This window comes from Dermacentor albipictus, chromosome 4 (assembly GCF_038994185.2).
Source record: "Dermacentor albipictus isolate Rhodes 1998 colony chromosome 4, USDA_Dalb.pri_finalv2, whole genome shotgun sequence".
In the NCBI taxonomy this organism is placed as follows: domain Eukaryota; kingdom Metazoa; phylum Arthropoda; class Arachnida; order Ixodida; family Ixodidae; genus Dermacentor; species Dermacentor albipictus.
Window position 1 is genome coordinate 41,041,079 of NC_091824.1, and position 14,744 is coordinate 41,055,822.

Genomic DNA, 14,744 nt, shown 5'->3' on the forward strand with positions numbered 1-14,744 from the left:
CAGGGCGTAGTGTTTTGGCAGTGTGACTGTACAGCTTTCACAACGATCTACGGCTCAAATTGCATGGCGACGCAAGTTTTAGTGCTTTCACATACAGAGTACAAAAGGTTCGATTCCCATGAATCTCCAAGTGTGTTGTATGCTCAGTTACATTAAGAACTAATTCATCGGCACGGCAGTTGAATTCACAAATTATTTCCTTTCCCGCGATTCCCCTGAAATTGAAGTGTGCTCAGCGACACTAATGAACAATGCATCAGCACGACGTAATGCTTTGCCAATACAGTCATCCGAAAAGACACTTCACTTCCAAACGTATCCACCTGCGACTATAAATCTTTAATATGTTACCGGCGCAACAAAATAGCAACAAACTCACTTTGTACACGGCTTCTTCGCCTTGCCGGCCACGCATTCTGTCGATTCCTTTGGCAGCTCGGCTAGGGACGAACGGAGGCAACAGCTTTCTTCTTCGTAGTACCTAGGCGAAGAGAAATCTGAAGGACCAAAAGTCCCCACATTTCTCTCTCGCGACCACTGCTCCTCGCGCATGCGCAGAAAGAACGGAGAAATCCAATTGTGATGTGCTCGTAGGGCATGACGTGCTGTATGCAGGAAGGTTGATGTCTGTGCCGATGCGTCGGCTGAGCCAGTGCAGCATGAAGACGATACATTATTGCTTTACTGAAAATACCGCAGTTAGATGTCCTTTAGCTGCGCCTACAAATGTTTCATTGGCACTTTGATATTTATAGCTCTACTCCTCGACATAAATAGTTAATTACATCTAATTAAATATCCCTAGCGAAACATTTACTGGGGGCTACCCCACTGCGCTGAAAAAAAAATGTGCATTAGGTTGTGTTCAAGTAACTCAATTGCGCTTTTATTAATTTTGGTGCATGATAGTTCGGACAACCTGTATGACGGCAATGGGCGCGTCTCAGAAATTGGTAGTGTTCGTAATTTCATTGGCTTCTGAAACTTTTTCAATTCAATCTCATGGTACCAGTTATCTTCCGCCTCGTGGCATGATTCCATGGGCATTTGCCAAGCAACACCACGTAACTCAGTGGCAATGGGAACCAAAAATGAATATCGCCGCAGCAATTACAACAGTCCAGTTACTGTCTCGCTTTAGTGTAGAGAAGCCTTATCCGATGTTTATGGCGTATTTCTACAGATATTCATTAGGCTGCCATTATTAGCTTGCCAGTGCCATTATAATGCGCCGACCCGCCGCGGTAGCTCTGTGGCTACGACGTTTCGCTGTTGAGCGTGGTGAGGTGGAGGGTTCAATCCCGGCTGCTGAGACCGCATTCCAATGGGATGGAATGGAAGAACGCTCTTGTACCCTGCATAGGCTGCACGTCAAACAACCCAGCTGGTCACAGTTAACGCGCAATCCTGCGATACGGCTTGTCTCATGATCAGATAGTGGTTCTGACACATGCAAGCGCAGTATTTAATCACAATGTCGCTTGATGGCATGGATGAGCAGTCACTCACATATTGTGTTCAATTAACCGCTGATGGTTCTCGGGTACTGCAATAAGATAATTTCTTCGGGTTTAAAAAAACTTAAGGTCCGTATCGTGAAAACCTTGCATAAATTTCATTTTTTTTACCCCTCTGCCAAAGAAGTGCTTAAGTCTTTTCAACAGTTGTTTTGGGGGGTCTATGAAACTTCGTAAGCAAGTAAGCGCCACCACCAAAATCTTTTTGTCTGCACAAATCAGGAAGAGAAAGGAATAAGTTGGAAATAACATAAATATTCATATGGCATGTGGTGGTTTTTCTGCTAATTAGAAGGACATCTATCTTCTTAGATAAGGCATTCCGTGTGTGATCCAAGAGGCCGTAATGTGATCCGGAATCAAGGCCTCGATTTGCTTGAAGCAGTTGTCCTTTTTCGTAGAGTTAATGTATAAGCTTGACCGTGAATTGTATTTGCTTCTTCAATTGTTTAAATATTGACCACAAGTGAATGGAGAACGCAATTGAATTCAAATTTCATATTGCTTAAAACGATAACTTCTTGAGTATCTTATTTGCACCAAAAATAAGTGTCGAGCATAAGATTGTACGTGACACAAAACGCAGTAATGAAAGGGAAACATTGTGATCCACTCGTGGATATAGCACGAAGTTACAAAGGGAACAATTACAAGTTTCTCTTAAAGAAAGAAAGAATATTTGCATAGGTTTACTCTGTAACTTCGTTCTACTGCTGAGTAGATGACAGCATTTCGATTTCGTGAAACTTCGTCCAACTTTCAGTATTCTGCAGTACCGATTTCCCGAAATGCAGCAATGCAGCAATCTGTAAAAATACTGAAAGATATCTATAGCGGCTCCACAGCCACCGCAGTCCTCCATAAAGAAAGCAACAAAATCACAATATAGAAAGGCGTCAGGCAGGGAGATACGATCTCTCCAATGCTATTCACAGCGTGTTTACAGGAGATATTCAGAGACCTGGATTGGGGAGAATTGGGGATAAGAATTAATGGAGAATACCTAATTCGCTGATGATGATGATGCTGATGATGACGACGATTATTATTATTATTATTATTATTATTATTATTATTATTATTATTATTATTATTATTATTATTATTATTATTATTATTATTATTATTATTATTATTATTATTATTATTATTATTATTATTATTATATGGAGAATAATGGGATGCGCTGATGATATTGCGTTGCTTAGTAACTCAGCGGACCAACTGCAATGCATGCTCACTGACCTGGAGAGGTAAAGCCGAAGGGTGGGTCTAAAAGTTAATCAGCAGAAAACTAAAGTAATGTTTAACAGTCTCGGAAGAGAAAAGCAGTTTACGATAGGTAGTGAGGCACTGGAAGTGGTAAGGGAATACATCTTCTTAGGACAGGTAGTGGCTGCGGATCCGGATCATGAGACTGAAATAATCAGAAGAATAAGAATGGGCTGATGTGCGTTTGGCAGGCACTCTCAGATCATGAACAGCAGGTTGACATTATCCCTCAAGAGTAAAGTGTATAATAGCTGTGTCTTACCAGTACTCACGTACGGGGCCGAAACCTGGAGGCTTACGAAAAGGGTGCTACTTAAATTGAGGACGAAGCAACGAGCTATGGAAAGAAGAATCATAGGTGTAACGTTAAGGGATAAGAAAAGAGCAGATTGGGTGAGGGAACAAACGCGAGTTATTGATATCTTAGTTGAAATCAAGAAAAAGAAATGGGCTAGGGCAGGACAGGCAATGAGGAGGGAAGGTAATGGATGGTCATTAAGAGTTACGAAATGGATTCCAAGGGAAGGGAAGCGTAGCAGAGGGCGGTAAAAAGTTAGATGGGCGGATGAGATTAAGAAGTTTGCAGGGACAACATGGCCACAATTGGTACATGACCGGAGTAATTGTAGAAGTATGGGAGAGGCCTTTGCCCTGCAGTGGGCGTAACCAGACTGATGGTGATGATGGTGATGATGATGATGATGGCGGTGAGCAATGCAGCACTGCAGCAATGCAAGTGAAGCATGCCAAACTAAACTATTGGATAAAGTATAAACAACGTGAAAGGGGCATTAGAGTAACATAACTAGAAAAATAACGCCAATTTTCTTGATGTGATGTCAATATGATATGAAAAGCGTTCTTCACGGTTGTTCTTTCACACAATGAACATACTTCAGGTGCTTGTGACGCACCTGATCACATGTATTTTTGAGGGCAAGAGACAACTGGCTTCCTACCATCCAAATAATAGAATGTCGCAGCCGAATATCAGATATATGTTAATTATTTGCATTGCTTTTTGCTGAGCAAGCAATTATACTTTGATTTTGACTAATAGCTTCACTGGCTGGGGAAAGATCCTCAGCCCAACATACAGCGAGTAATGTACTAAGGTTGCTTTGAAGGTGTCGGTATCACTAACCTGATTTCAGGATTGACGATACGAGAACGATCAATGCCACATATTGCATAAGCTATACGTGTACAGAGTTGATTCTTAGAGAAGCATTAGGAGCTTTGCCAAAAGTTAGCAACACGTGCTACGCTACAAGACATTACGCCTTTGCCAACATGGCGAAGGTTATAAAAAGCTATTTGTCAATGAAAAAGCATAGGATTGGATTCAATTTTATCTAAAGGATGGATTATTTCGGTATGTGACTGGTCAATTGGACTTACGTCATTCATTGGGTATACATTGATAACCATTGATAACACGCGAAAAACTTAATGTAGTTGTTGACGTAGTAGTTACTCATGCGGACGTTCATAATTTTTAAAATCTACGAGAATATCTTTGGTCAGAATGAGGCACGACAGGGCAAGGTTAGATAACATCGAGTCTCGTATAGCCCTATCACTAAAATTATTAACCATGGCTCTAAACTGTGAAAAAAAGAACTGAAATGAGTGACTTGAGTTGGTACTTTTTGAGTATCGATACATGCAAGTTCACCTGTTGGCAGAAATTCTGGCTCAGTGGTATGGCCTGTGGTGAATACTCCTTCGTGTTATCTTGATACTGACATGTTTCCTCTTTTCCCTATTCGTATTTTTCTGCCTTCCCGACATTTCTCTCTTACAAAAGTAGCAAACCGAAGATGTTTTCCATTCAAGTTGTCCGCCTTGCATTTATTTTTTTATTTCGTGCCTGTCGTCCTCACTCAGGGTTTCGACCAATTTATTTACGCTTACCCTGTGCTTGTGAATTGCCTCCAGTATAGCGCTGTCATCGGCGGTCTCCATAAAGGCGGTCGACGCTCCCTGGGCGATAGGCTTGCAGACACCCCAAAGAAGCGCGTATGTGTGGACCAACGACGATGTGGAGAGGGACAAGTCTTCTGGACCTAGACGCATGTGCCCAGGGTGGCTGGAAAACGGCAAAGACGAAGAGAAAAGGTTACTTTTTTTTTTTCAGTTCGGTGGGCATCACTGCACGACGCAACAAAGCTATGGCTAGTGTCAAGTAAGGAAAACGAACTACGTGTTTGAAAGACGAGTTAACGGCTCGCCCATTGCGTTCCACTCATCCACCAATGAAGCTTCCACTTAGTCAGTATCGCAAAGGGGGTGGTCAGCGGCGGACAATAGACGAGTACTTGCTGTGGTTCTCCGTTCTGACCGTTTCGTTTGGGTGAAGTGACTACGTGACCCATGCCTTTCATTGCAGTGCATGTATTTGGTTGAAATAGAGAGTAGGGACGCATGTTGTTCTTTTTTAATAAAGGCACGTGGTAGCCTGTATTATAAGGTTTATGCTCGTATAGTTAGCATATAATGTATACTCGTATTGTTCATACATTGCCTGTATGATGTTAGCGCCTTTAAGCGGTACCTAATGCTGATTTTCTACATTCAATGGAATGCCAAGTGAAAAGACAAATACAGTAACTCATATAAAAAATGTAACAAACGCAATCTTAAACTTGATTCAAACATCACTTACAGCGCATACATAAAGAAGGGACCAAAGAAACGACGAAAACATTTGGATGTATGCGCTGTAAGGGATGTTTGAAACAATTGAATACCAACTAGCCCGTACCCAAACTTTCCTCAAACTTGAGCCACATAGTTGCACTGTAGTCCACTCGAAAGAGGCTTTACGCAAAAAAAGAAGCGCTAATACCTTAGGTCCAGTCTCCTAAATGCGACAAATATATGGCACACGGCTAAATACGGAGTAAGCAAACGGAAAGACACATGAAGTCAGGCAGAGGATCAAACTAAGGTTTCTGTTAGTCATCCTGTTCTTATATGGGTTTAGCATGGTGAGCACGGAAAAATTACGAAAACAAAAGCAAAAAGAAGTAGTAGGGAATGAAAAAACAAAACGTCAGTTTGAAAAGCAACGTTTAGAGCAAAATATTTAGTCGCACTTTGCACTGTCGTGCAGTAGTGAGTGTTCCCGGTTTCAAAGTACGTGGTGAGTTGTCGTGGTCAAATGCACTATTTAGCTTATTTCTCACTGTGATTTCCTTTGCGAACAAAACGTTAGCGGGCGTTAACGTATCTTTAGAGGAAGGTTTTTCAACACTCGTCCTCGAAAGCAGCCTCGATAGGCTTACCTTGTAGGATGAAAATATATCCGCGCACATTAGAAGACTAGATTAGATTAGATTAGACTAGACTAGATTAGATTAGAAGACAGGAACAAAGGCATGAGCGGGTGAATCAAGGAATGCTCGCTCCAAATTGGTTTGTTTTGAAGCCTTGGCGTTTTCTTTCCCACATCTCCGTCGACAGTTAAAAGAACAGGAACGCTTTGATAAGCTAATTCACACCCACTGAATCTATGTCGGACCAATCAGCCCTAGAAAATGAGCTTCATCAACCAAATATAGCAAATATGCGAACGAACGAGTAACATAGTCTCATCATGGCTCATTTTTCTTTTCCGACGTGGTATCCCATTTTCTCTAACCTCAACCTGTTTCACTATCTTGTCGTTTCGCGTCTTGCTTTCAAATAGTATAATGCAGTTTGCATAAACCGCTGCGCACATGTGCCCTAGGTTTTCGCTATTATTGCAAACAAGTCATGTTGCAAGCGCTCTGGCCGAGGTTGGGTTTTTACTGCCACTTAAACACGCCGACAATGGAATGAAGGTTCATGAGCTGTTTGGTTTTGTACGGAAGCCGACCTATTTGTTAGGAGTCGGTGCTCCTTTTATCCCTCCCACAGAAACATAATTTTTGGGGTATACTTTTATGTACACTAGAATAGCCCCGAGAATGTTAGCCAGTGCATCTAGTGGTCTTGTGGGACATGCATGTGCTTCAAGGCATTCAGGTTCAATGGTGCGACTCAACCGAGAAAGAAAGAGAGAGAGAATAACTTTACTGATAATCCAGGATGGTGTCAGGGGAGGGTAAAGTTGGGCGACCCTTTTTGGCTGGAAGGTTGTGAAAGATTCTCGAGCATGCTGGTACTTAATTAGCCAAAGGCATGTAAGAGCATTTGCTTTATTCGTGTCAAATCGAGTTCTAGTCGTTGAATGGAATGCGAGGGTCCTTTTGTGTCGTACAGCTGCGAGCCATAAACGTATCAGTTGGAGGATCAAAGAAAGGTAAACCGTATTCAGATGAGGAACTTGCTCTCTTTGTATGTTTCGCAAAAGCGGACAGTGCTTACCCTTTTGAAAAAAGAATATGGAAGAGGCCATCTTGCGATGACTGGCGTGAGTAATGTGCTTAGCATTGAATCAGTATAGCGAGACAACGTAGTGCTACCTTTGAAACGAGGAATGTATGAGGCGTGCACTGTGGTGGGGTTCCTTTTTCGATGGATGGATGTTATGAGCGTCACCTTTGGAACGCGGCGGTGGCTTGCTGTTATGCTGCCTAATGTCCTACCTAGGTCAACCAATGAAAAAAAGAAGAGAAAAAAACGCTATGAACTGCAACAACCAAATTTTGTGATCCCGTATTGCGAACTGTGATTTTGAACGTCTCCATTTTTGTCGTTTGACTGCTTTTATTCCACCATTTCTCCAATCGCCTTTTACAAATCCCTATTGTGAACTTGCTTACTTTTCCACTGCTCTCGCTGAACTCAAGGGCTTCAAAGAGGTCAGTAGTGCCTAAGTCGACCGCTGGGTAGACATCTTGACATTCTAATAAAACATGCTCCATAGTTTCCCTAGCTTTACTGCAGCAAGCACATGGTTCTTCCTCCTTATATCTCCCTTTATAGGTACGTGTTCAAAGGCTTCCCGATCTCGCTTAGAAAAGCAATGCGCTTACCTTTGAGTTACCATAAATTGTTTCTTTCCCGATTTCGCTTTTTTCTGATAAGTAGTTACTCAAGGTGGGTTTCTTTTCCATTGCCGCCAGCCATGAGATTATTTCGGCCTCTCTGACATGCTGCTTGACGTTCTCTTTTGTTGTGTTTCGCACCCTACATGTGCGAAACACAGTTCTTTCCCTTCACTGTGAATCAATGTTTTTCCTGTACAGATACCTCAAAACTCTCCCAGCCCATTTACACTCTTTCATATTCCTCAGTCGTTCTTCATACTAAATTTTACTGTGAGCTTCCCTCAGTCCAGAACTAGTCCAGCCCATATCACCTTGCCCAGTCTCATTTGTAGTCTTCCCGTGAACTCCCAATGCGAGGCGACCCACTGACCTTTGGTTCCCATCGAATCCTGATTGTACCCCCGATTTCAGGCAAAGAACGGCATTTCCAAAAGTAAGTCCTGGAATCATTACACCTTTCCACATACCTCGGAGCACAACATACCTATTTATCCCCATAGTGCTCTGTGCTTCTTTATGGCTGCATTTCCCTTCTTCACTGTTATTGTTTGTTCCAGTGTTCCCATATACCTGTTGCCTTTGTTTATCCATACATACCACGGTATTTATGTTCTATTACCCGAGGTATTTTCTAGCCCTGCATCGCCAATGTCTGTTTCCTATTTTCATTGAATACCATAACACCTGATTTTCTAACACTAAATTCCAAACCTAAATTGTTGGCTTCCTGTCCACAGATATGAGCCAGACGTTGCAAATCAGTTTGCTTGTTAGCTAGCAACACAGTATCGTCCGCATAAAATAAACCAGGAAGCCACTGCTCTACGACCCACCTGTTTGTATCAGATATTAAAACCGATATTACTTCCTTCTGGCGCCCTCTCCAACCTGACCATGAACATCATAAACAGCAGTGGGGATAAAGGGCACCCCTGCCACAAACCTTTGTTGATATTAACTTTCTTCTCGCTTCTACTCTCTTCCCATTCAACGCAAACAGTATTTTATTGGTAAATCTTCCTAAAAAGCTGTAGACAATCGTCACCTAAGCCTTCCCCTTCATGAATATCCCACAAAATCTTGCAGTCTACGTTGTCATCGGCTCCTGTAATGTCTAAAAAGGACACACATAACAGTCTGCTTTCTACTTTTGATATTTCAGTACACTGAGTACGAAAAAATAAGTTATAACTTAAACGCCTACCTATTCTAAGCCATTCTGAAGTTCTCCCAAAATGCCATTATTAACTGCCCATGCTTGAAGCTTTAATTTGATTGCCTGCATTGCTAGCCTGTGTATTACCTATGTAATGGTCAGCGGTCTATACGAGTGAATTATATCTTTCTCCCCTTACCTTTACAAATGAAATTCATTCCACTTTGTCGCCACTTGTCTGGTATTCGTCTATCCTTTAAAGTTTTTTCCACTGCTTTCACCAGAGCTTCCTTAGTTTTTGGTTCTAGTTCATTAATCAACCTAATGGGAACGTCGTCATGCCCTGTTGCTGTGGGCTTAGGAATTTTCTATTCGGCTTTCTTCCAGTTGAAATTTGTGAGCACCAACTCCTTTTCCATCTGGGTCTCTTTCATGCTCTTTTTTTTTCTTCAAATACAACCTTGTTATTGCCTTGGAAATATTTGGCTGTTATTTTTGGGGTGTACTTTGTTGCCGCTTCTCCTTCCAGTCTGTTTTCCTCTTCGTCTAGGATATGTTGTATTGTTGTTGACTTCCTGCCCAATAATTTTATGTGGTTCCAAAATATTCAAGGTGTGGCCTTTTTCTCACGTATTTCCGACATCCAACGTTCACTTTCACCTTTTAATTTTGCTTCCCCAGTATTTGTACCATAGACTTTTTCTCCCGGTATATTTCCCATTTACTGGTTACTTCATGCTGCGACAACAGTGCCTTCTTTTCCTGCCTGTGCTCTTGGGATGCTTTCTGTCGTTCAGCGATCGCTTGTCGTATCTGCCTGTTCCACCAGCTTTTCGGTTTCATTTTCCTTTTTCAACGAACATGTTGTTTCTCTTTCCGTATTTAAGTTGTTATTACACTTAGAAGCACACTTTATTCCCATTCTTTATTAGGGCATTTGCCAAGTTCTTCGACTCCAGTGACTATATTTGTTATTCTTTCAGCATTAAAATTTGGATTAGCCATTTTGCAATCCTTGCTTTTTTTCCCAACTACATATCCCATTTCATCGTCACTCCCTATGCTTATATACCCTTCCTTATCAATGACCATTTCTCTTGACTTATCATGAATTCCTTCTGCCATGAGACAGTAATTAATGGTTGATTGCAGGTTTCTCACTTACCACGTGATTTTCTCTTCACACTTGGCCCCTGTATTCACAATAACGAGGTTATGTTGCTCACAAAGGTCTAGCACTGACTTCCCGTTGTTGTCGGTATAGCCATCTAAATCCTGTTGTGGGCGTTCATGTCACCTAATGGGATAATTTCAGCACCATTCCCGAAACCTAAATATCAGCGCTTATGCATTCCACTAACTCGTCATTCTTCTCTGTGCAATTATTTCCCGTCCACAATTACGTCCACAGTTACGTAAACCCAGCCAGTTTTTTCCCACTCATTGTACCTGATGACCAAAGATGCTCTTGACATTTTGAATTTACTCTTTTCCATTTGGCTCGCTGATAGATGAGCATTCCGACTCCCTCTCCCTTTCTTTTCGACTTAGTTTTGTTGTGCCCTTCCCAAACATAATTCTCAATCACTGGCGGCTCTTCTGAGTCTCTAAGGTGCGTTTCTGCCGCCGCATACACCCCTATTTCTTCTCCATTTCCTGCTCCTCAATATCTGCCCACTTTTCGTTTCTTCTGCCACTCTGTATGTTTATGCAGCCTATTGCATGGCGAGCTCCCTTTCTTGCTTTCCTCCTTTTTCTGTTATCGACGGCGATGCTCTTCTAACGTTCCCCTAGGGGACTTTCTTCATTACTATCTACTCTGGCCTGCTGAGCGCCCGTGGGCCCCCTAAAAAAGCAACAGCGTGGCCACCAAGTCGCCAGCCCACATCTCGTGCCAGAATGTAACTGAAATAGATCCCATCTCGTTTAAAACTAGCATAACTTCTCATTTCTCTCTTTATTTCGACAACCTCGAAGCCTTTCCCTCGGTTCATTTTTCATATCGCCTCATTAGCAGCCACTACGGCTCTTTGTACGTGACTGTCAAGTACAGGCACCTTCGGCACTCTGCACCCCACGAACTGCACCTGAGCGGACTAAAAAGCACGTCCATTCACCACAAAATGTTTCGCGCTTGCTGAAGGCGCCATCTAGCGCTGCCGCCGCGAAGTCTGTGCGTGGCCTCCGAAATGCATGGTGCGCCGGCGCGTGTGAACTCTGAAAAACACGTCATGCAGCCACCGAGATCCTTTCGCAGGCTTCATTCTGAACAACCTGCACCATTTTGCCTCTTCCTCTTCACAACTACTCTCTCTTTCTCTCTGCGCCGTATAGTGCACACGAGAAAGTCCGCGCATGGTCTCCGAGACAAGAACTGTGGAGCGCCGTTGCCGGCGAGCTTTGAGAATCTTTACCTCACTTGCCGCCAACCAGTGTCACATACTCAATGACCCAAGTTGTCGCAAGTTTCATTGAACAGCGCCACATACCCAGTTCATTGTTGGCGCCGCTTACTAAAGTGTTGGCGTAAACGACGTTCATTGTAAAACGGCATGTCAGTGCATTTGTGGCGCAGCCTACTAAACCGTCGGGTTACTCTCTTTGAGGAACCCTTGCGACTTGTGAGCGAGTTAGTGAGTGAAGAAACATTATTGCAGGTCCGGCGAGGACGCGAACTCGTCGGCGCACCCGGCACCCACGTCGGGACTGGCAGGTCTAGCCCGCCGGCTCGGTAGCGGCCACGCCAAACAGCCAGGATTTGCTTTTCTAGAGCGGGGCTATGCAGAAGCAAGTCCCACTCCACCTCGATGAGATGGGGTATGTGCACCCGCACTACCAGAGCATGTGTCATAGAGTGGAAGTCTGCCCGCAGGACGGGCATGTGTCGTCGCGATACACGTCGGGGTAAACCACGAGGTGAACGGACAGACACGGATATGTGCTGGTCTGTAGAAGTCTAAGTGAAAAGCTTGCGCCCTATTAAACTTGGGATGAGGGGGTGTAACTGTCTTACCAGTACTCACCTACGGGGCAGAAACCTGGAGGCTTACGAAAAGGATTCTACTCAAATTGAGGACGACACAACGAGCTATGGAAAGAAGAATGATAGGTGTAACGTTTAGGGATAAGAAAAGAGCAGATTGGGTGAGGGAACAAACGCGAGTTAATGACATCTTAGTTCAAATCAAGAAAAAGAAATGGGCATGGGCAGGACATGTAATGAGGAGGGAAGATAACCGATGGTCATTAAGGGTTACAGACTGGATCCCAAGGGAAGGGAAGCGTAGCAGGGGGCGGCAGAGAGTTAGGTGGGCGGATGAGATTAAGAAGTTTGCAGGCACGGCATGGCCACAATTAGTACATGACCGGGGTTGTTGGAGAATCATGGGAGAGGCCTTTGCCCTGCAGTCGGCGCAACCAGGCTGATGATGATGATGATGATGATGATGATGATGATGATGATGATGATGATGATGATGATGATGATGAGGTGGGGGGTGGAAAGACCCTTCTAGACATGTAGAAGAATTCATTAACCTCGTTGTGAGCAGCGAGAGCGTCCCTGTGGCCGTAGGGAGGAGGGGAGTCGGCGCTCCCTACAGAGGAAGCGCGGTCGGTGAGGCCACGCGCAGCCTCGTGAGCAGACTCATTAAGGTTCGGGGGAGCACCCTCGACCAACCCTACGTGAGCGGGAAACTAGTGGATTGGATGACCTGTGAGAGCATATGGACTTCAGCTGCTAAGAAGACGAGTAGCGTGCTTGGCGATGCAACCCTTTTGAAAAGCCCGAACTGCCGTTTCCGAATTGCTTAAATATCTCGGGCCCACGACCATCTAGCAGGGCGATGGCGACCGCGGCTTGCTCGGCGACTCCGAGGTCTGAAGTGCGAACGGAGGCTCTATTGGAAATCTCCCCGCTGGAGCCGACCTCAACGATGGCAAAGGTCTTCCCATTGCTGTACTCCGCGGCGTCGACGAAGATTGCTCTAATGCGTTGAACTTGTCTTGCTTCGCTCTGAGCCAGTTGTGCAGAGAAATCGTGTACGTGAAGTGGCATAGTACGAAGGCATTGATAAGCCTGAGGAGATTGTTTTCCTTCATGCCTCGGTGCCGCTTTACAATTCTGCAAACGAGGCGGAAAGCATTGTCCGCCTTCGTGATGATCTTGCGGAGAGCCGTTCCTTTCTCGCCGTTGAATTCGACAAACATGCCCAGGACCCGAAAAACGTCTACCCTGGGTATCGCTACCCCATTACAAGTTCGAAGACTGATGCTGCTTTCGGAGACTGGCTTCCTATCTTTGGGTCTGACTCTCTTCTCTTTTCCGCGTCGAGAGTCCGACACGGAAGCCGATCATGTTGTACGTGTAAAACTGGTTGTCTTCCTGGTACCTGTTGAGCCTGTTGAAGACGATGCGCTGCGTGACCTTACCAACGCAGGAGGTTAAAGAAATGGGCCTGAGGTTTTCGATGTTCGGTGCCTTGTCGGGCTTGAGAATGAGCACCGTACAGGCCATCTTCCAGTCTGCAGGAATAACGCCACTCTACCAGGATTTGTTGATCTTGTAGGTCACAAAGACGGCCGACGTGCCGTTGAGGTACCTCAGCATTCTGTTGGTGACTCCGTCCGGACCCAGTGCAGACTTGCGTTTAAGTGCGAAGATGGCCTGTCTGAAATCGACAATGGAGAAGTTTTCGTCCACCTCGGGGCGTGGAGGGTCTCGATAGTCCGAAAGTTTCGTCGACGGATCTTCGTCGCGACGGACGGTCAGGTACTTCTGTATAAGTTTTGAGGCGACTTCATCGACCGTGTGAGACTTGGTGGCTTCGCGAAGGCCCCGGGCCAACGTATGCCTCTGGCTTAACTTGCACCTTGCAGTGGTCATCGATGACGTTGTTGAGCTCCGAGATTTTCTTTAGGAGTCTGCAATTGAGCCTTTGACCCTTCCATCGGCGGAGCAGGGCCTTTTCGGCCTCGATCATGTGGACGAGTCTGCTGTCCATCCATTCGACGTCGAGATTGGTTACCACTTTCTTGGCAGCCACGGCAGAGTCGTTCCTGACGCCTTCGAACCATCCTTCGAGAGTGGCGGGTGCCCTGGCTCTGCCAGGTTCTTCGCGAATCTTGCGAAAATGTTCCCAATCGATGAACGCGAACTCCATAGCCCTACTCCGAGACACCTTGAAGTTGATCTCGAGAATGTAGTCGTCGCTGCCGAACTCCCTGGCGGTGTTCTCTTAGCCCACGTCATCAACATTCCTGACGAAGGCGAGGTCGGGCATCGAGTCCCGGGTAACAGAGTTGCCGATGCGCGTAGGAAAATCCTTGTCAGTGACCAGAGTGAGGTCCATCTCGTTGGCGTCTTGCCACAGATGGCGCCCCTTGGTAGTGTCGTAGACGTAACCCCAGGAGCCGCACGATGTGCTGAAGTCACTGACGACAACCAAGGGTCCAGGGCCAGCCAAGTCGGTCGCTTTCTTGAGGATGGTCTTGAACTGCTGGCGCGAGTTCCTGTGGTTGCTGTAGATATTGAGGACGAAAACGCTGTTTCTGCGCTGATTTCGCTGCGGTACGTCGAGCAGAATCTCAACCATGACACATTCTATTCTACCACTCGGCAGCTTGAGCTCGTGGGTGAGATGAGTCAGGTTTTTCTTGATCAAGGTGCAAATTCCTCGCCCCCCGGGCCGGCCCGACACAGCCCTGTAGCCCTGGAGCGACGCGGTGGAGACTAATGTTTCCTGGGGACAATTACCTGTGGTTTGACAGCGAAAGACGTGGAAAACTGCTGCAGAGGGGTTTTTTGCTAGAATACGC

The 14,744-nt window shown here is 45.1% G+C and overlaps 1 protein-coding gene across 1 annotated transcript in view; it reads right to left on the minus strand.

Moving 5' to 3' along the window:
* Positions 1 to 14,744, minus strand: part of LOC135911462 (uncharacterized) — a 67,569-nt gene that overhangs the window by 11,609 nt on the left and 41,216 nt on the right. The window contains exon 6 of the mRNA XM_065443768.1: positions 4,707 to 4,881. Coding sequence (XP_065299840.1) covers positions 4,707 to 4,881 — 175 coding nt within the window. The remainder of the gene's footprint in view (positions 1 to 4,706; positions 4,882 to 14,744) is intronic.